This window comes from Dromaius novaehollandiae, chromosome 9 (assembly GCF_036370855.1).
Source record: "Dromaius novaehollandiae isolate bDroNov1 chromosome 9, bDroNov1.hap1, whole genome shotgun sequence".
NCBI classification, from domain to species: Eukaryota; Metazoa; Chordata; class Aves; order Casuariiformes; family Dromaiidae; genus Dromaius; species Dromaius novaehollandiae.
In genome coordinates, this window is record NC_088106.1 from 16602706 (window position 1) to 16623255 (window position 20550).

The 20550-nt window shown below is 35.9% G+C and overlaps 1 protein-coding gene across 10 annotated transcripts in view; it reads left to right on the forward strand.

Annotated features, from left to right (window-relative positions):
• LOC112981701 (disks large homolog 1) overlaps positions 1–20550 on the forward strand; it is a 175633-nt gene that overhangs the window by 137547 nt on the left and 17536 nt on the right. For 4 of the 10 annotated variants that reach the window (XM_064516828.1, XM_026097551.2, XM_026097546.2 and 1 more), the window contains 4 exons: positions 3823–3937; positions 12413–12589; positions 14046–14115; positions 19962–19995. In XM_064516828.1, coding sequence (XP_064372898.1) covers positions 3823–3937; positions 12413–12589; positions 14046–14115; positions 19962–19995 — 396 coding nt within the window. Of the gene's footprint in view, positions 1–3822; positions 3938–12412; positions 12590–14045; positions 14116–19144; positions 19245–19961; positions 19996–20550 lie in introns of all 10 variants that reach the window. The other 6 variants (XM_026097547.2, XM_026097544.2, XM_026097553.2 and 3 more) reach the window with 2 other exon arrangements.

Below are 20550 nucleotides of genomic sequence, written 5' to 3' on the forward strand. Positions count from 1 at the left end.
TTTGCTTTCCTGGTATGGCAGGAGCCTCTCTAGACATTATTCTCCTCCTTACTGCTATAGATGTCCCTGTCTGTTATTCAGCACTTATTTCCCGGGAGGTCTGATGAGAGAAATTGAATTACTCTGGAAAACAGCAGCAGCAGTGGCAACCTGAAGAAAATATGTAGGATGAAGTAGAATTAAGGAGTAGTAAGCAACAGTTTCCCCTATAAATGGTGTTTTACCCACTGCAACAGAGGAAATATCCGATTCTTCCAATAGATGAGATATGACTGTCTTAAGAGATTGCAAATTTCTGTTCTGACGGTGCAAAGAACTGCAGATATTTTAAAATGTTGAACAGACTCTAGCACGAAATTGGATTATCTAATGTTTTCCTTGCTTACTTTCCTTTCACATAGGGAAAAAATCTCCTATGTCAGAAATCAGTGCTACCATTCTTGTAGTATGCTTAGAACTTAGCACTTTGATCTTTAAAAAAAATAAATGAGAGAGAGAGAGAGATGTGAACGACTTGCAAGATCATTCCTCAGGTGAAATACAGTTCTTCATCGTGATAGTTAACAGTTGCATGATAGAGCTCTCCTGACAGCCAGTCTGAAAACTCCCTCAGGAACCAAACAACTTTTGTACACCCAACCATCTCCAGCTCCTGATAAAAGATATATTGCTTTGACAGTAACTTCTTTAGTGAACAGAGCAGTGTAGCCACATAAAGCAAAGAATATGGTGTATGGAGGTCTTCACAAATGTAAGCTTGTCTGTATCACTCTCCTGAGAAAGAATGGGCAAAGAAAGGTGAATGTTACCGGTGTTGATGTGACTAGTGTCATTTACTACCTACTGCAGAAAATTCAGAATTGCAATGATAGGTGCTGTTCAAGAGCTTTTATAGAATAGAATTATTATGGTTTTGCTAATAGGAATCTGGCAAAGCCAGAAGGAAAATGAACTGTGGCCAATATCCCAGGAAAAAAAAGGCACTGCAGGGAATTAAATTCTGGTCTTCTGAGTCCCAAAGTAAAACCCAAACCATCTGGCTAGCTGCACTGCAAAATAAGCAGAATTCTCCATGATAGATTCATGTATTGTTTTGGTTTTTTGTGTTCAGTAAGATGAGTGAAATTAAGACAGACACAAGTGCAAAAACATATGTGTATGTGTGCATGTGAGAAATGAAGGAGAATATCAGCTGCAGAATCAATAAAAATTTCTTTTTCCTGTAATGTGAGCTGCACTGGGAGTGGGAAGCCATAACGTTCTGCCTTGTTTAGTGACTTGGGTTGTTTGTTGTTTGATTAGAACAGATTAAGAATTTTGGGGCAAACTATGTTTTAGTCAGAAAATATCAGTGTGTCAAAAAGTAAAGATTTTGCTTGTGATACACTGGTTTGTATTACTTTCAGTGAATCAATCGGTTAAAAATTCATGGGACAAAAAAGGTCCTATCCACAATATGCACAATTGACCATGCTTAGAAGATTAGAAAACCTAGTCCTAGGAAGTGTTCAGTCTAATCCTAAAGGCTAGCACTACCTTCTCCCTTACCTTAGGTATCAGGCTTCTAGCTATTCTGAAATGTGGGTGCAACTTGTTTGGGAAAAGAGACTAGGGAAAAGAAGTGTTTTTTGCCTCACGTATCCTACCTGCAATATCTCAAACTGCGTGAAAATTTTTCATATGTCTAATTTGTTCCTGTATGGAGATGATATTTTGGTATCTGTCTCATGATAAGTGGATAGCTTGCTTTGTTGTCATTTTAAGATGAAATTGCATTCTATTTAGTCATTGTTATACAACTTTCAGCTGTGAAAGGGAGGCACCAGCTGTTAAGCAGGATTATAATATGAACATACACATTTGTATAAATTAACTGCAGGTATGCAAGTGCTGTTTGAAATCCTATTCAGATTATTTTTCATAAAAAGAATGTGTCTGAGGATTTACAGTCTAAATAATTAAGACCAGCTGCTGTGAGGAAGGGGAGAAGTACAGTAAAATGAAGCGACTTGCCCAAGGCCACACAGTGTAGCAGTAGCAAGGAGCAGTAGCAAGGCAGGATTAGACTGTACTCTGTCTGCATCTGGGCCCTTCCTCTAAGCAATATTGTGTTCTAAAAATTGTCATTTTCTCACTTGCCTCTTCGAGTACCGTCCTGTCATCTTGAACTCTTGCTATTAGCAATAGCATCAACAGGCGTGGAAATGATGTTTTTGTTTTTCTTCTCAACTTCATCAGTCTGGATTAGTAGTGGTATAAATTATTTCGTCTGGACTTTATTTGTGCAATGGTATTTAGTATTTTAAAAACTGAAGTAGTATCTTAAAAACTACTAGCTTTTGGTTTTGAAGGACCAAAGTCAGGACAACTGACAGAACTGTTCATATTGTCTTCATTTGGATAGGATTGATTATAACTGTTATTGCTAGGACATTAGATTTATAGTTAAGTTGATGAATAAAATGATACACCAGAAACTAGTCCATGGTATACTCTTCTATAACTTATGTAATTTTTTTCCTTCCTCTCTGGTTAATCTACAAGTCTTGGTGGTCATTGTCTGAATCTGTGGGGAGAAAGTACTGCAGAACGTGATATGATCAGTCATTTATGGTATTAAAGTACTGCATTTGTGGCATTAATTATGACTGTTAAAGGAATCTTAATTTAGAAATTTCCTTGAGTTTTTTGCATTTTAAAGCCCTCTTTCAGTCTTACATTTCCTGAGTAAATTTGATGCCCACAGGGAATGAGGGTGCAGCAAGGGAGAGCAGCAGAAACGGATCCAGTTGAGCAGCTGCTTGTTGCACACACCCAGGCTCTCCCAATGTTGACTTGTTATAATCTTGCATCACGTGGTCTCCTGGAGAAGGTGGTGGCTGTAGAGTGTTTCTTTAACTAGTAAGCTTTTAGAAGTAGATCTGTTGATCCTGAAGTCCAAACTAGTCAACTGAAGGAAAAATTTACTTGTTTTGAGTTCATACTTTATGCTGACGGCATGTAAGTACCTCCCTTCAGGAAATGTTTTTCCTGAAGAAGCTCTTACTATTTTGCTGCCTGTCTTTGTATCTAAAATCAAATGCATTTAGCTTAGTTTTATTAGTACACAGTGCTGCTTAAGAACACAATCCGTTTTTCGAGGATTAGCACTGTACATAATTATGTAAAAGGAGTTTGAATGTCTGATGCCGTTTACAGATGGATCGAGACTTGTGCCAGAATTCTGCATTTTTATCCTTTCTTAAGATCCCATGGGAATATTGTCTTATTCAGAAAATTTTTTGCATGTTTCTCAGCTTGTAGTACTAAATTCTTTATCTCATTAAAGTCCAAAATATCTATTCAGTGCTGTTTTTTCAGACACTTAACTCCCACTTTTTATATTTAAAATACATAATTCTTTGTGATAAATATGCATTTCAAATATATGCTCTGCTGTTTTCTTTTGTAATGAGGTAAAATGGATCTATATCAGTCGTCTTATTACTATGAAAATGATAATTGTAAGCTAAATTGTTTTGATTAAAAATAGTTACTGTAAACTATAGATTGAAAAACATGAAGTCTTTAATGGATATTTTGTTGTGTTTTTGCTTTGTGTCTCATCACAGTTCTTTCAGAATCTATTTCAGTTAATGTTGATAAATGTAAAATTTTTTTATCACAAAAGATAATGCTTAATAAAAGCGTTTTTTGAAAGTTTTTTCTTGCATTGAAAAAGCAGTAACAAACGTTTATTTTCTTAGGTTTTCAACATTTGTGTGAATAATATAATTGCTGAAACTCAGGGGAAATTAATTATGGTGTTTCCCTTTCTTACAGAATACAGTCGTTTTGAAGCTAAAATACATGATTTACGGGAGCAGATGATGAACAGTAGCATTAGTTCAGGATCAGGATCTTTGCGAACCAGCCAGAAGAGATCCCTATATGTCAGGTAGTCATCTTTCTCACTATGTTATGTGTTTGTCTGCTTTCTGATAGACTGCATATTTCTGTATTCGAGTTTTTAAACACTTCTGGAACTTAACAAATTTATATTGTTATGATGGGAATATATTGAAAATTAAGCTTAATTGGGTTTATGATTAATGTAATATAGCTGAAAAAGAAGTAGTATCCCTGAGAGCCCTGTATGAACTTTGAAGAGCTGTGCTATTGCTTGCTTTTTGTCCTGTCTCTCAGTAATAATAACACTTCAGCATAATAATATTTATTCTTTTTAAGTCAGAGTAAATGAAGTTTTAACAATTTGATTAATTCAGTTTGTGTCTTTGGTTGTCATCATATTCTAACCTTTGTTCAGTTCCTCAGTTCACATTTATAATCTCCCCTTACTTACACTCTTGGATTTCCAGTTTATTTCCTTCAACTTGAGTTAGTTGTATTTCCAACTTGTATTAACAAATATTATTTCCATAACCGATAGCATTTTATTATGGCATAATTTCCATGATAACCAAGAGAGCAAATGCATTGAAAAAAAAGCCTTTAATAGGAATATTCCCCATTAATTTATTCATACAGAATTAAGCATAAAGGAGGCTAGAAGGAAGTGGAACTATAAAAGAGCATGAAGCAATTAAAAAATAGCTTCCCTAGAAATTTGTGGCATGATGCAGCTCATTAATATGCAACTGAACTCCTATATTAGTTATCATGTACTAATAACACGTAATATTTGAAGTATGCATTTGGTTAGAGGGATTGCATTTTTAGAAACAGATTTTGAGTTATATTGTTAATATATTCATATATTAACAATATATGTTTTTGTTCTTCAGTAACACATTTCTATTGAGTAATTATATTTAAAAGGGTTTAAAAATGACTTTTTTTAACTATCATTAATAAAATGAAAGTGAGCAAACTACCAACTAATTACAGCATTTAACACACAAAAAAGTGAGTCATTTACTCCTGGTTTAGTTCCCTAACCTGCTCACCTCTGGGTTGCATAAGGGCCAGCACTAGTCTCATGGAAGAGGCTAGACTGTGTTAGCAGTGGAGGTAAGACCTCAGCAGTGCTGGTGTTAGATTGGTTTAAAAATTTGTAGGACCTCACTGTTTGGCTTACCTGCTAAAATCTTGGGCTTGAGATGCTGTTGACTTTCCCATTGAGAGAGCTGCCTCAAACAGCTCCTGTCTCCTGGCTGTGCTTTGAGAGCTGTTTACAGGGCCAGGCAGTGAAACGATTCAGAAAACTGAGCCAGATTAAATATGTGTGTATCCCTGTGCAGTTGCGCAAGCAAGGTGCCTTCCGCAAGAGGGGGCAGCCCGGGGTGCGAAGGACCTGCTTTTAATGGTATTGCCATCCAAAGAAACGCTCGTGAAAATTTAGTCTTACTGTGAATAGCGGAAAACTGCTCAAAGCGTTGACTGTTTTTTTTAGTCTGTTCTTCCTTTTTGTAACTTTTAAGTTTCTGCTTTTCAGCTGATCACAGACTTGCAAGAAAATAATTTTTTTAAAGTTGCATTCAATTTTTTAAAAATATTAACTTTTTACTTCTGTACTATAAATATTCAGTTCAGCAGTTCAAGCTGAGTTGATTTTTAGAAGCCAACAGAGGGGTTTGAATGTAGAAGGAGAATTTTTAAGAATGTAGTTAACACAGTATTTCCAGTTAATCGAAGACTGAAGTACTATGATTTCACCATTACACTTCCCATTTCCCAGCTTTCCTTCCAGTGCACATTCTTGACCTGCTTTTGGGTTTGTACAGGTCCAGAATAAACCAGTTAGAAAGCTGCTATCAACTCACAAGAAAACAGGGTGTTTCACAGAAATCACCTCCTACTGGTATGCTGTGCAGCCACACACACTCTGCTGCTGGTAGTAGGGAGTGTATCTTGTGGGTAGAAGAGACGGTGGTAACAGCAGCTCAGATTTAGATTGATTTAGGCAGTTACGGGATTTTACCTCGAATCTTTTAGTTCTGATCGGCTTCTGTGAATCTACTAAGCAAAAGTGCTCTGGTTAAACAAAATATTGCACAAGGTGTAGGGTATTGGTGGTGACGCTTGATCAATGTGTAACTTAAAAAAACATTAGATATGTTAACTTCCAAAGAGGTAAAAAGAACAGTCCTTCTCTTGAGGCTGTACAGCAGCACAAGGGCCATTTCACAGCTTTGCTTTGCTGCTGAGGAAATTGCTATTGGCTCCTCATACACCTTGCCCCTTCTCTTATCTCTTCTCTGTGGAAACGTCATATATATTTTACCCTTGTTACGCTGGTAGTATAAACCCTTTGTGAGGACTCCCAGAATATTGCTTCATCTTTCCCAGGAGAACCCGTAGTGTTTTGTTTCTGTCCTCCTCTATATTTGTATACCATACGGCAATTTCTTTCTTGTTTGATCTAGGTCATAGCTTTGAGGTAAGCACTCAGTCTCCGTGTAGATATTGCCAGTGATGGTCACTATACCTCAAAGAGTTGTAAGAGAGTTGGATGTTCATTAGCTGTTAAAAATCTATATTAAAAATAACTGCTGTACTGCACTTGAGTCTTGGGTCAGCATACTTTGGTATACTGTCCCGAAAAGTCTTCTATTAAATGTCTCATCTCATGCAGAAAGAGACTAATTAAAGAACCCTTTAGCATACTCTCTCCTGAATGGTATGATTAGACATGGCTGTGTTATTCCCCTATAAACAGCCAAGTGACTGAAACATATTCGCACTTTTGGCATGCTTGAATCCTGTAGAAAACTTCTTAGCTTGAATCACCACTCATTTGGACAACTTTAGTTTTCCGTGTTTTGTTTTGGGTGGTTGGATTCCTCTCCAGATTCAGAAAGGGTGTTCGTCAATGTGAGTACTAAAACCAAAGCATTTCACTAATGCAAAATATGAGGGTAATTAAGAAGGATTTTAGCTCTGCTGTCACTGTGCAGATATGTGAACGTCACTCCCGTTGATCTAGCCAGTGATCACATTTGGGCAATGGGAGGTAACGTTCAGTTGAATATCCAATATGTTCCCAACTTTTTGAGAGTTATTGCTTCGCTAGTGGAACGACCCCCATTATTTTGTTGTTGTTGATAGAAGATTTTATATTTGGTATGCCAAAGCATGTATTTGCTCAAATCCGGTTTATGAAATGATCTTGACTGCACAATATTGGTGATGCTTGCCCTGCACTATCACTTTCCCAAGCTTTGTATACTTTGTAGATGTTACCACTCATTTGTGTTTTATTTCTTTCCAAAACATCCTGTTAGAAATAGTATTATCAGAAGTCTAACTGTTCTGAAGACCCACTCGATGAAGTGAAACCAGAAAGTCCAGACTGCTACCATAAAATGACATTTACGTTAACCATGAATATTCTGTGCCCTAAGTAGATATGGTATTGATATTGTTCTGTTCATGGTATTATATCTATTGAGTTATGGGAAAGGAAGCAAGTTTTATTCAAGGTATTTACCTGGGTAATTACATCCATATTCGGGAAAGACTTGGTTATGTGCAACCTATTTCTAAAGGCTTTCAAACAAATGTGATTACTCATATACAACTTCTTTTCAGATTGACTATAGCGTGTAGCCCTTATGTACCAATATATTATTTTAGTAGTTTCTGGTTTCTGTTTTTGGAGAGTTGACTTTTTTACACTTTGTTTGCCTTAAATGTCATTCCCCCCTGCACACACACAATTTAAGTCTCCAGGGATAAATGCTTTAAATATTAAGGATAAGTACTTAATATCAGTTATTCTTGTCTTAAAATTTCCCCAGGCAAGTATATGTATGGACACTGGTGAGAGATGCCTCCTTTCCATAATCCCGAGATTTATCTTTAGTCCTCATCATGTAACTAAGCCTAACAAATTTTAAATGCCTTTCTTTTGCTTGGTTAGCTATAGCTTGATTACCTTCTAAACTGCTTATATTCATATTTACACACTGATCTGGTATTTTAAACCACTGACAAGCTTGCTTGTGTTTACGTAATTTTTATTCCAATGATTGTTATCTGTAAATGATTGAGGGTAGGCTTTTGACTTTGCCAGGTGCAGAAAATACAGGCTTCTCCAGCCTGTTGGCAGAAGCCTTGTGGAGACTGGTGATTCCATTTTCAAGAAAGGTTTTGAGATTTGGAAGTCAGTTTTGTTAGAAGTCAGAACAAAAATATAAAATGCAAGAATTCCCTACGCAAAGGACTTTCCCTCATATCCCCTTTCAGAGAGTGCTGCAAGGTCTTTAGAGCTCTGCCCTTGTCACCATACCACTAGAAGGGCTGCCAGAGACTGATGGGCGAGTTGGTGGACACAAAATGGGTTCACATCTATTCTGTCTGATTTCGACCTCACTGTGATAAGAGGTTTTATGAGTCTTTGCACATATTGGTAGATACTGACAGAACATAATAGTTATCCCAGTTATTCCTTATCTTAAGCCACTTTGGTATGATCATTACGTATTTTTAATTTAGCCAATTTCAGTAACTAAAGATAACCTTTTTCTGTAATATTTGTTTTTCAGATGTGCCTTAAAGGATTTGAGTTATATAACATGATGCTGAGTTGAACTTTAAGTGGTAAATCCAACTGTAAAATGTTTATAGGCATTCAACTGCAATTGTAGAAAACCAGTTAAATAAAATACTCCCTGTCTATGTAATAATCTGTGGTGATTTCTCAAAATCATGGTAGCAACAGCAAACAAGATCGGATACAACACTGAGTCTCCGTAACCGAAACATGATACTTTTATGAAGTAGTCTGCTTGTAAACTGTATTTTGGGGGCGTTATGTAATGTTAGGGAGAAGACAATTGTATTTCACTGAAGATACAATTTAAAGTAAAGTGGCAGATTTTTCTTCTTAATTGCATAGATCTCAATGTATGATAAATAGTAATGTAACAAATGGTCCTTGGAGGACAATATAAATATGGCAACTCAGCAACGGCTCTCAATTTGCACTTCTGATTCTCTGTCTCTCCATTGACTAATTAAGATGCACTAAGTTAATGTCCTTCTGATTGTTTTTTATAATTCTTTTGATCTTTATTCTGAGAGGAGAGACATTTTCTCGTTGAAAGTTTCCATTTTTGCGTCTGAGCTCTATCTATATGCTCTCTTCCTTCAGCTGCAAATTCATAAAGCACATATGAAAAAGTGAGATTCAGTCATGGTATACCAAGTTTTTTGATGGTATGTTGTCAGGGAGTAAATTTTTCCCATATTTTATCTCATCTTCTATGTCAAATCTCAGTCTGTGCAATGTGCTTAGTATTCAAATATGAAAATTATGTTCATCTCTGCATTTTTGTAGCCAGCATGACACATTACAAATTTAAATAATGATGCTGATTTCTGCTTGAATGAGAATAGAAGGTGATGACATCTCCAAGTGGAAGAAACTTCACAATTTTGAAATCATTACGAGATTTTAACTAGATCCGTTGAATAATAAGGACTGGTATTACCAGTGTGCCCAAAATGTGCACTTACCTGGAGAAGGCGTACAGTTGCGCATCTCTACATAGTTCTGATACTTCAAACATCTAGTTTCAAACCACTCTCCCAAAAATCAGGGAGAAAAAGAGAAATTCCTTTTTAAGTTGACCTGCTTTGTTCTAAAATGGTAAGATTGTTCATGTTTCACAAAATATGACATAGGGATACTTCCCCTGTTGCAGGGATTCACTGGTTTCTTTGTTCAGCATGAATACCCTAAAATAAGAAATGCTTCAGAAAAGCTTAATCAAAAATCTATGGTATTGAAAGAAGTGAACATGACCAGGTAAAAAAATATTCTGGAAAATTTGGTAATATTAACACACAGCCATTAAATTCTTGGTTTTAAAGCAGAAGCATTCATGAAACTTGTTGATCTAACTTAACTTCATTTTCTGTAGACTTATAACTGGAGACATCCACTTACCTGTTCTCGTGCTGTTTTGCTGCTGAGTAATAAAGGGTGAAATATAAGGAAAGGACTTAATGCTTTTCCTAAAATAGTTTTTAGGACTTCTTATTTAAATTTAAATAGAACTTAATGATAGGGTGAATATTGTGGAAGAGTGTCCAAAGCAATGTTAATCAGGAATGCCAAATTTATTTTTAAATAAATTTGTGTTTGTGTTTATAACTTACATGAAATAAAGGTATATGTGGTATTGCTATTCTGTAATAAGTCTCCTTACAGGGAGCTGATCAAAACCAGATAATTTAAATACTTTTGTGTAGCTAAATACATAGTCCTGGGTGTGAAATTAGTTTCCATTTGATGACTTTCCAGGCATATGGAAAAAGCCATCTGTATATAAACAGTTGGAATGAAAAAAGATTTTTGTTAATTATTTGTCGTTCGGCTGATTTATCTGATTATTACCAGTTTCTGGTGTTTCTATAATTTTTAGCTGCATAATTTTGTCACTACTGTGTGACATCCTAATTCATATTTATCTGCTTTTATTTTTTTCCCCACAATAAAATTGTTTTTCTTTCAGTGACCTCAACGGAGCAAATGTATTTGATGAAACTGCTCTCATTATGCAAAACCTAACTGTGTAACTGTTTATCTAGTTAAGAGAGCATATGTTTCTAATATTAAGTGCTTTTTATCCTTTTGTGTCCTTTTGACATTTCACTCTTGTATAATTTTCTTATCTTCTCATGCAGTAAACACATGGAGTAATGCTTTTTTGCGCAGAGCAGTATTCTTACAAGTTTATGTTGAAACTAATCTTAAAAGCAGTGCTGGAAGAAGTTGTTGCTTGAATGCTAACAAAAAAAATCATGAAATAGTTTTCATGATGCATTAAAGTAATTCAGTGAAATGAAAATGCAATGAAAAACTTTTCATATTTCTTGTGACCCCCAAAAGACATAGTGTCTCAACCAACTCTGATTCTGCAGCAGACTGTATGCCAATATGTAAAGATGAATTGATCTTTAGAAAGGCAAAATTCACAAAACTAAAATATAGTTTGGTGCAAACATAGTCATGACTTACCAGGTACTTGCATGTGTAAAAGAAATTCGGAGAGTTTGAAAGTCTAGGAGAAAAAGGTATGTAAGACCACTGTTTGGGAAGAAGAAATTAACCAAACTTGGACAAGAAAGACACCATTTGTATCATTTTAATCATAGTGTAATGATCTGTTGACACAACTCTCCTTAGGTTTGGTGAGCTTGATATCTAGTCTCTAAATCCAGATAGGCTTTCATTTAGAAGGGGTGTCACTGCCAAAACTCACAGATGAGATAATGAGTTAAGGACTTTTTGGCCTTAGTCATGTGCACACTTCTCACTTTAAAATCTGTTTATATACCTGTTTCAAAGATAAAATAAGACTCCCTTATAAGGTATAATTTTAGGGGCATCTCTTACGGTTGCAGAGTTTTGTTTTTTTAAAAAAGAAAAAAAGTTCCTGTCACTGTTCATTTCCACATCCTCACTAAACTCTCTGTTGTGCTGGGACAAATGTGCTGTAGACCTCTTCAGAGAACTGATCCAGATTTAAAATAATCCAGCAGGGAGCAAACAATTAATTTTAACCCACATTAGTTCCCCAGTATGCCTTACCATGTGCCTTTGCAGACAGTTGTGCTATCATAACTAAAAAGGAAGCAGTAGAAGGCCTGAATGGATGTGGTCTGTGGATAACAGGGAACCTGCAGAAACCAACCTTGCTAGCAAAAAGAATTGTAATAAAAGTGCAGCCATGCAGCTGGTGCTCAGGTATTGCTAGTGCCCATTATTTGGAAATGGAGTCTGGCCTTAGAAAATTATGAGATCCTCTGAGAAGTGGTAGGGAATCTTCCAAAAGAATGCACACAGGGTTTTCTACAGTTGCTTTCTGGTACGGATGGTAGGGGCTGAGCTGTGTTCAGATTATATGTCTGTGCTTTCTTCCTGCAACTCTGTGGGCAAGAGATTAACTTTTGTTTTAAATGGAAACTGATTTTTTTTTTATTTACTGAAATAATTCTTACTTATGATTTGATATAGATTGACAGATGATACAGAACTTTTGACAATAGTGTATACTTCAAAATACTTTACTTCTCCCCCTGCTGCCCTCACCAGGCTCACATCTAACTTTCTCTATGAAAAGTACACATTTAAACTGTGGAAGGCATCTATTCCTGTTGACTTTCTGCAAAGTACTAGAGTTTTGCTCTGGACCAAGTTTGTTGTTCTCATGTATTAAAACATACTTATACATAGTATGTGTGTATATATATATATGTTTATACATACTAGAAAATACTACATATTTATATTCTCTATTTATGTATTATAGAGAGAGGGAGTATTCAACATTCGTGTCTTAAACAACTGTCCAAATGATACAGCCACTTTTAAAGAACACCGCTTATTTCAAATTTTGTGTAATTGAAACTCCCCTATTTTGTTCCTGCTTTCTTTATGTTTATTTTTTTCTTTTCAACATAGAGCTCTCTTTGATTATGACAAGACTAAAGACAGCGGCCTTCCAAGTCAAGGACTGAACTTTAAATTTGGCGATATTCTCCATGTCATTAATGCTTCTGATGATGAGTGGTGGCAGGCACGGCAGGTAACTCCAGATGGAGAAAGTGATGAAATTGGAGTTATCCCAAGCAAACGCAGGTATGTAATGATATTTTTAATGATTTTGAGATGTTTGCTATTAAAGTTCTGATTGTATTAATACATATATTGCATATATAAACATACAGCTTTGTTCTTTTTTGTTAATTCTTAACTTTTTTCTTTCTTTTTTTTTTTTTTTAAACAAGTGGATGATGTGGTAATCTGTAGTGGGATTCTGACTAGCTCCATGTTAAAATCATTTCTAACCTCTGAAGTTGTGTGCTGAAGTGGATAAAGGCAGTCTGAGTCTATTTTCCCATACTCTCTGTAAGCAAATTACTGCGGATACTGGAAATGTAATATAGGTTTAACAGTGCTACACCATTTACATACGAAAAGATGCAAAGTAAATTTTGTCTAATAGGATGTTGCTGGTTGTGCCTCCATAGCTGTGCATGCAACTTGTGTCAGAATTTTTCAGTTCAAGAAGAGCTCAAAGAAGAACTTTACCCAAAAATACCACCAAAGCAATTTTTAGAAGTGCAACATTGGAAATATTCTTTGCATTTGTCCTGATAGTTTGATAAAATCTGGTTTGAAAGAGTACTATGAAGTTCTGCTTCACACACTGCTAGTGTGATCTTGTTGCCTGAGTCCAGCTGCAAGAACGTGAGGTTTTCTCGCCTTCTACAATAGTGCAGTATATGCACTTAGGAAGGGAATACAAGCTCACTCTCAAACATGTCTAATCTGAATTTCTGGTGGGAAAACAAAGCCTATAGATGCAAACTCTATCACTGATATTTCATTTTACATATGTGTGACCTACACAAGAATTACTGACCAGAACTGTGATCCCCATTTGTAGATGGCAGGAATGCATCAGTTGCCAGCTGATGTTTTAAGTTTGCTGACACAGAAGTTGCTTGAGGTAACAGTAAGAACAGTTTATAGTGGAACATAAAACAAAAATTCCTTTCTTGTTGAAGCTACAGGCAAGCTCCTTTTGTCTTCTATTAGCTCAAGACTCTTCTCAAGGAGAATCTTAATCAGGCTCAGATCATGACATTATCATGAATTCTGTCTACCCAAAAACTGCAAAATGGTGGCAAGCCATTCTTTGATGGCCAGAGCAAACAAAGACTAGCTGTTTGTGTGATTATTCCAAGGACCCAAATAAGGGATTAGGTGGGCTGAATCTTAGTATCTGCTTTTGACTCGTAACTGAGGCTATTCACTTATCATGACCTTTTTCTCTTTTTGTACATGGATTTATTGATTCTCTGCAATCAGAAAAATCTTCCAGTATCTTTACAGTTCATCTCTTGAGAAATAAAAGCCTACTTTTTCAGTACAGTCTGCTGTTAGCACATTGCCATTTTCTAAAGGTGACATCAACAGCAAAAAATCTGTACTACAAAAGGTACACTATATGCTTACGTTGTCACAAGTAGCAATCTGAGATTCATGCTGGAATTTTGCTAATTGAGTTTCTTTTGTCCTTTTCTGGTAGAGTTGAGAAAAAAGAACGAGCCCGTTTAAAGACAGTGAAATTCAATTCCAAGACAAGAGGAGATAAAGGGGTGAGTTTGTGAAGTGCTCATTACATCTGGTGTTGTGAATGGTAACATTTTTCATGGTTTATATATGATGGTTCAGTTCCAGTTTTTAGTGAAAAGATTAAAGTCTCTCAAATAGAAATAAATATGAAAAGTAAAGCAACTTACACAGTAAACCATTGCCATAACACTGCAAACTGTTTGAAAAATTAGAACTGAAAATGTATATTATCATTAATAATGTAATGTAATAAGAGCTATAGATATTAATCAGGTATTGAATAGTGCCATTGCCAGAAGCAGTGAGCTCATTCGAGTCCCTATGATAAAATGAGATTTTGGGATGTACTTTGTTACCCAGACAGTATAAAGTAAGTTCTTTGTTACAATTATGGATGCCAAAGCATTAAGGAATTTCAGGTGACAGCATAGGTCAACAAAAACTCTAAGCTAAATCCACTACCAACCAAAAGTCTCCATCTCAATGCTCCCTCCCCCACCTAGGGGGAAGAGGCGGATAGTTATATGGTTTTGGGGGTTTTTACCTTCTTCACCCCTGCTCCCAGTTCACACAAGTACTGATGTGGCTGTGCCCAAATCATGTAAAGTAACCAGTTCAGATGGAACAATAACCCAGTCCAAAACAAATCACAAAACAAAATGTTAATTTTCTGAGTTTTAATTTTAATTTTGTAGTCCAGTTCACTGCATGTTACATAAACCCTGTCCCAGTACCTGTGATGGGGCAGTGGGAAAGAGTGATGAGAGAGCAGAGTAATGCTTAAGCAGCAATGGGAATGTCTGTACCCTAAATTATAGCAATTTCATAACGCTAAAGCAGCCAAATTTGGGGATTTTAAGAGAGTGAGGGTTTTTCTAGATGATTTGGTCATTCTGAAATTTTAGAAAAAAATCACAACCTAATAATTTCTACCAATACTATGTGACTACTTATTTCAACACTTAGGTATGTATACTTTAAATGTAAGAGCCTTCTAAAGTAATAATGTCTTGGGTTTTTTTATTATTATTATTTGAAATATGCTTTAAGCTCTTGAGGAAGCTATTTCTTAAATAGACTTTTTTTTTCAATAGCACTGGTGCTGTAACATTAGTCACTACTGTAGATTCTAGAGATTCCTTTTTGTCATTTATTTCAATTACAATGTTTTCATAAATTTAAAACTCACAGCTTTATAGAGATAAAATATTAAAGCTTCAATACTTAATCCTGATAGTGTAGGACTTTATAGTTTAAAAGACACTCAAGTTCATATTTGCATCCCTGTTTTACATGGTAAAGGTTTCAGTTTAATACATTAATAAAATCTTAAGTGTTTTTTTGTATTAGTATTTGCTTAAAGGGAAACCAGTACCTTTAGCAATTTTTCTGGTGAACAATGGCAGTATTGCCTTAAGGATTCGTTTGGATCACTTGCTTTTTGTTTTTTATGTATTAGTACATTCATATTTTTTTACTGCAATAAAACACATTTATCAACTGATGTCGTTAATTTTTAAGCTGATCATGTATATATTTTGAATTCACTGTTTAATTTTATAGGATGTAACCTTTTTGCATTTTACAAACTACCTTTATTTACAGTGGTGAACTTGGTGTTAACTGGCATGCCCAATAGGTGAAAGTCTCATAAAGGAAAATGCTTTGAATGCCTTAGATAATTTCAGCTACATTAAATAATTATTCAAATGTTTTAATGTTCTTTGAACGATAATTGCATGTTTTTGTACCATGTCTACCAATGAACTGTAAACAGTTAACTATTTGGAGTAGCCTATTGACCATAGCGGCATTAGTACACAGTCGCTGTGTACTAACATAGCACCAAAAAATGCATGGAATACTGAGTGGAAAAGCAACTACGCTTGCCATTGATATACAACTGCAGTTCTTTGTCTTCAGTAACACTTCATTTTGCAAACACGCTTATGCTCTTCACAATCTTTTGCTTCAGCTGTAAATGTTTTAACATTATGATTTCCTCTTTAAAGTGTTCTTCCTGTTTTTGTCCTGCTGGTATTTTTCCCTGTAAGTTGTCTACAACATACATGTTTTCATGGACTCTGTGTTGCTATGTCTGTATGTGATTATACTCCACTGACAGTATAAAATACCAACTATGAACAATTCTTCAAAATTTCTGCATTAAAACCTTAAATGACGCTAAGGATGGCAAGTATTAAAATCCATGTTCCTTTCATTTTAAAGAATACTAAGGAACTGGAGTAGGAATGGTTATCTTTTTCTTGTTTTTTCCTTTCATATGCACATTCATCTCACTTCTGTGCTGCTTCTGTTTTAATGTGTTCTTGCTTATGATGCCTATTCATGATTTGCAGTGGGCTAATGAAAAATTTAGTACAATTAATATGCATTTTCAACTAATAAGCAGTTCTCTAGCTTTTTATAATCATGGTATCTTTTAAAAATAATCTTTTGGTAATCTTTTATTCAAAATCGGTATAATACTACTGTTAATTTTTCTCTCTCTTTTTTTTGCAATGGAACTGACTCTGACCATTATACATGCAGTATATAAAATTAAATGTTACTGCAGTAAGTTTCACTATAGAGAAAGTTAAAATGAAGAATTAGTGTTACAAAATATTTTCCAAACTAAGATGAAGAGTCTGTGTATGCTTTATGAGGTACAATAAATTAGCCATTCCTTTTATTTTAACTCTCCAAATTGCAGAAACTTACCACCTCAGTTAAACTACCCCATTTCAGCTTTGTTGCACTTGTCTTCTCTGTTCTTTTGCCCAAACTGAGGTACTTGTCTTCATGGGACAATTATATAGATGCAAGACATTCATCTACTGAAATTCACATTACAGGATTTTTCCATATACTCAGCAAAAATCTTCTCCTTTAGGCATACTTCCTTGTTGCCGTTATTCTGTACATTACTGTAATGTTTGTGGGTGTGAGAAATCAGTTGCAATGACATGTTGATGTCAGATAAAGAGGCTCAAGAGGGCCATAACCCAAAACCTTGCTCATGCCAACAGTAGTTCCTGCGAGCAGATGATTGGCTTGAAATGAGTTTTTTTGTCCATATGTCAGGTTTATAATTTACCAGTTTTTACAGTAGAGTGCCAAGTTTGGTCCAACACAGATGCCAGCCAATTAAAGGTTTTATGGATTTCCTATTTAACACAGTACTGCTATTTCCAGAGCTCAATAGCATTGTCACCCATTGTGCTCCTGCTGTACCATGTGCCTCTTCAACACCTGGTAATTTTAAATACACTTTTTTTTTAAACAGTGGTAGTAAAAACATCACTGGATTTTTTTTTTCAGTATCTGATGTTTCCAAGCAAGTCTTTATTAAAACAGATGGCCAGAAGGATGTTAGTTTTGCAGTAGGATGCAGCCTGGATGTTGCACTGCAGGCATTCTGTTTAGGAAGGCCAAATGCTAGTTTTGTACTTCCACTGAATAGGTGGCCAACCATTTGAAAAAGTTTAGTCTTGTTCCACTCCTAATTGTTACTATATGTCATTCCATACTAAATGCTGTAAGTGTAACTCTTTGCAACCATACTGAATATGACAGGGAAAGGTGAGCTCACACAGAATTAAATAAGACAGACAATTATTTGAAAAGTATCATGCTCCACATTTTAGAAATAACTGTTAATAGAACCTTTATGATTTGAAAGTATCTTGGTTCTTTTAAAAAGCAGCTATTTAAAAAATGGTTCTGTGGAAGTTTTATTACTTACTGCTGCATGTCAGATGTACTTGGCTTAGAAATAAATATTCCCTGTGCAGCATAGGGTCTCAAAACCCAGCTGGGCACTTTCTTACTCTTGCTGTCCTCCCCAGTAATACAATTTCTGCAAGCCAGATGCCACAAATATGGCAGATTTCATATCTTGGCAAAACTGGTTGGGTGATTCACTTGTGCCTAGATATAAAACAGATTTCAGCTAGCTTCAGAGTAGCTGTGTTAGCTCTGTGCCTCATTACAATAAAAATGTGTTACTGATTTACTTATGCATTAAGGTTCTTTTTTATTTACTTTTCATAAAGCTGTAAGTTAAAAGTGATACAGTCATATAATATTCTCAGGAGAAGACATGACAAATATTACTAAAATCTGGCCTCCTTATACCTGTGTGTGTTATACATATAGGGTGTGTGTATATATATACACACATGCACACATATGAAAATATATTCATATTCTCCATCACTTAGGCAAGGAATGATTAGCACAGTGAACAGATGAAGTAAGTTGGTATCTTTTGAAAATGAATCTTGGTATTGGGATGCAGACTTTCCTGGAGCAAAGTCATTTCTTCCGATGAATTTGTAATGAATTGCAACTGTGAGAGACTGAAACAAATACTTTTTTTTTTTTTTAATTGCTTGCTGGCTATTTTAACTGGAAACACTTCCTTTTCTTTTTTGCTATTTCACTGTTACTCTCTTTAGTTTTACCCTAAGATAATTCAGTGCAATGCCAACTTTTAACTTTCTTTTTCTTTACTGTATGGTATGTTATTTAGTAGTTATCACCAAAGTATTTACAGTTTTGCCTTTGCATACAGGTAACACTGGGAAATACTTTTGTTGTGCCCTTACAATGTCAGCTGTTTGCAAAAGCATGTGTAAAGCCTTGGCGTTTTGTTGTTTTTTTTTTTTTTAATTGTAACCCCTCCATTAGATAATATCAATGGTTTAATTGATTTTGTTTGAGTTCATTTTGCTTTGGCTGTCTTCTAGCAGCCTACTTGTTCATGTCTCTTTGCACTCACAAAAAGCCTAAATTTGTGAAATATAGGTCAGACCTTATAGGTTGCACCAGCTTGCCAGTTCTCTTGGTAGTGAACATGTGAAACGGAGTGTGAGCAAATCCATGATCCCAATCTCTATTTCTGATGAGCTGAGAAGCTACTGTTAAATTGCACTATGCGCTGCATAAGGTGGTTGTAGGAGTCAGCTTCCACAGAGCTGCTGGTCTGGGCCTTTGTTCACACAGACATTAGACATCCTTTGTTTTGCCCCTCCTTCTCTTCTTCAGCAGTCATTCAATGACAAGCGTAAAAAGAACCTCTTTTCCCGAAAATTTCCCTTCTACAAGAACAAGGACCAGAGTGAGCAGGAAACCAGTGATATTGACCGTAAGTATGTGGAACCCAACTGACAGACAAACGCACGTAGAAGGGCCGACTAGATGCAGTAGGGTGTTACCATGGAGACAGTTTCACGAGCTGCAACAGGCTGACGAACTTAAGGTGCTCATGACAAACGAAATCTATCAAAGCAATAAAATGATTTCTTTGCTGTTAAGGTAAAGTCTAAACCAAGAGTATCCCAGTTTGGCATAAGCTGGATAATAGCATGGACTGACAGCATATGTAAAATTGGCGGAGATGACGGCTTTCCGGTGCTGTCAGTGACAGTCGCTCACATGTGCCTCTGAGGAGGACTCGCAGCAGCGACCGAAGTGTTACTGAGCTTGCAGTGTTTGCGAAGCCGGCACTTGAGACTGGGCAAAAGGCATTCCATTCCCATTCGGTTTTCTGGAAATGCACAGAGGTTATTTTGATTGCTGTTGCCAGGACTGGGAAAAAGAAAAAAGAAAAAAAAAGCGTCTCTCCAAAATGCAGTTGCCTCCGTTGGGTAATGCATACCAGGTCTGCTGGAAGCTGCATTCTCTGCTGTTTGCCTCAGTGATTACACTTCACGTGCCAGTCTGTTTAAATGCAATAAGCTTTTCTTCCCCTGTGATGTTCTGGGAACTGTCTCCTGTCGTAGCGCCAATTTTATATATTACTGACAATTATTTTCTTTGTGATTGTCTTTTTATTGCTTGCCCTCTGGGGACTACTCTGCAGGAGGTCCCTGACGACATGGGATCAAAAGGCCTGAGTAAGTGATCAAAATACTCCCAAGTTATTTTAACCTCCATCTGAAAATTTTTTTTAGCAGATCTCTTTGAGACTGGTGCTCTACGGGCATAAGGAGGTTAACTCTAAAAATGTTTCATAAGCTTTTTCTAGTTTGTAATGTTCTGGGGGTTTTTACTTTCAAGAACGTCTTTAAGTTCATGTGGTTATCATGTTAGATTTTTTTGTTCAGAAGCTTACTAATGCCTACTTGTTTGTCCTTGATAAAGGCTGTGATTTGTTGATATATTTTTGATGTCATTCTTACATCGATTTTGTGTTCTCATCTTTAAAAATAACCCACATCTTTTAGAATAATGGTATAATACCACCATAATATTTTATCTAATTGCAGTTTTCAACCCTCTCTTTAGGTGACTGATGTTTAACAGATGACATGAGGGCTTTTCTGTCTGACTTATCTGAACTCTTACAATAGCCTTAAACCAGTGTTGATCATGTAGGGAGGTGGCTAATATGAGACTTAAAACAAGCATTAGTTGCATTTCCTGCAGAACAACATGTTTCTGTTCCACTG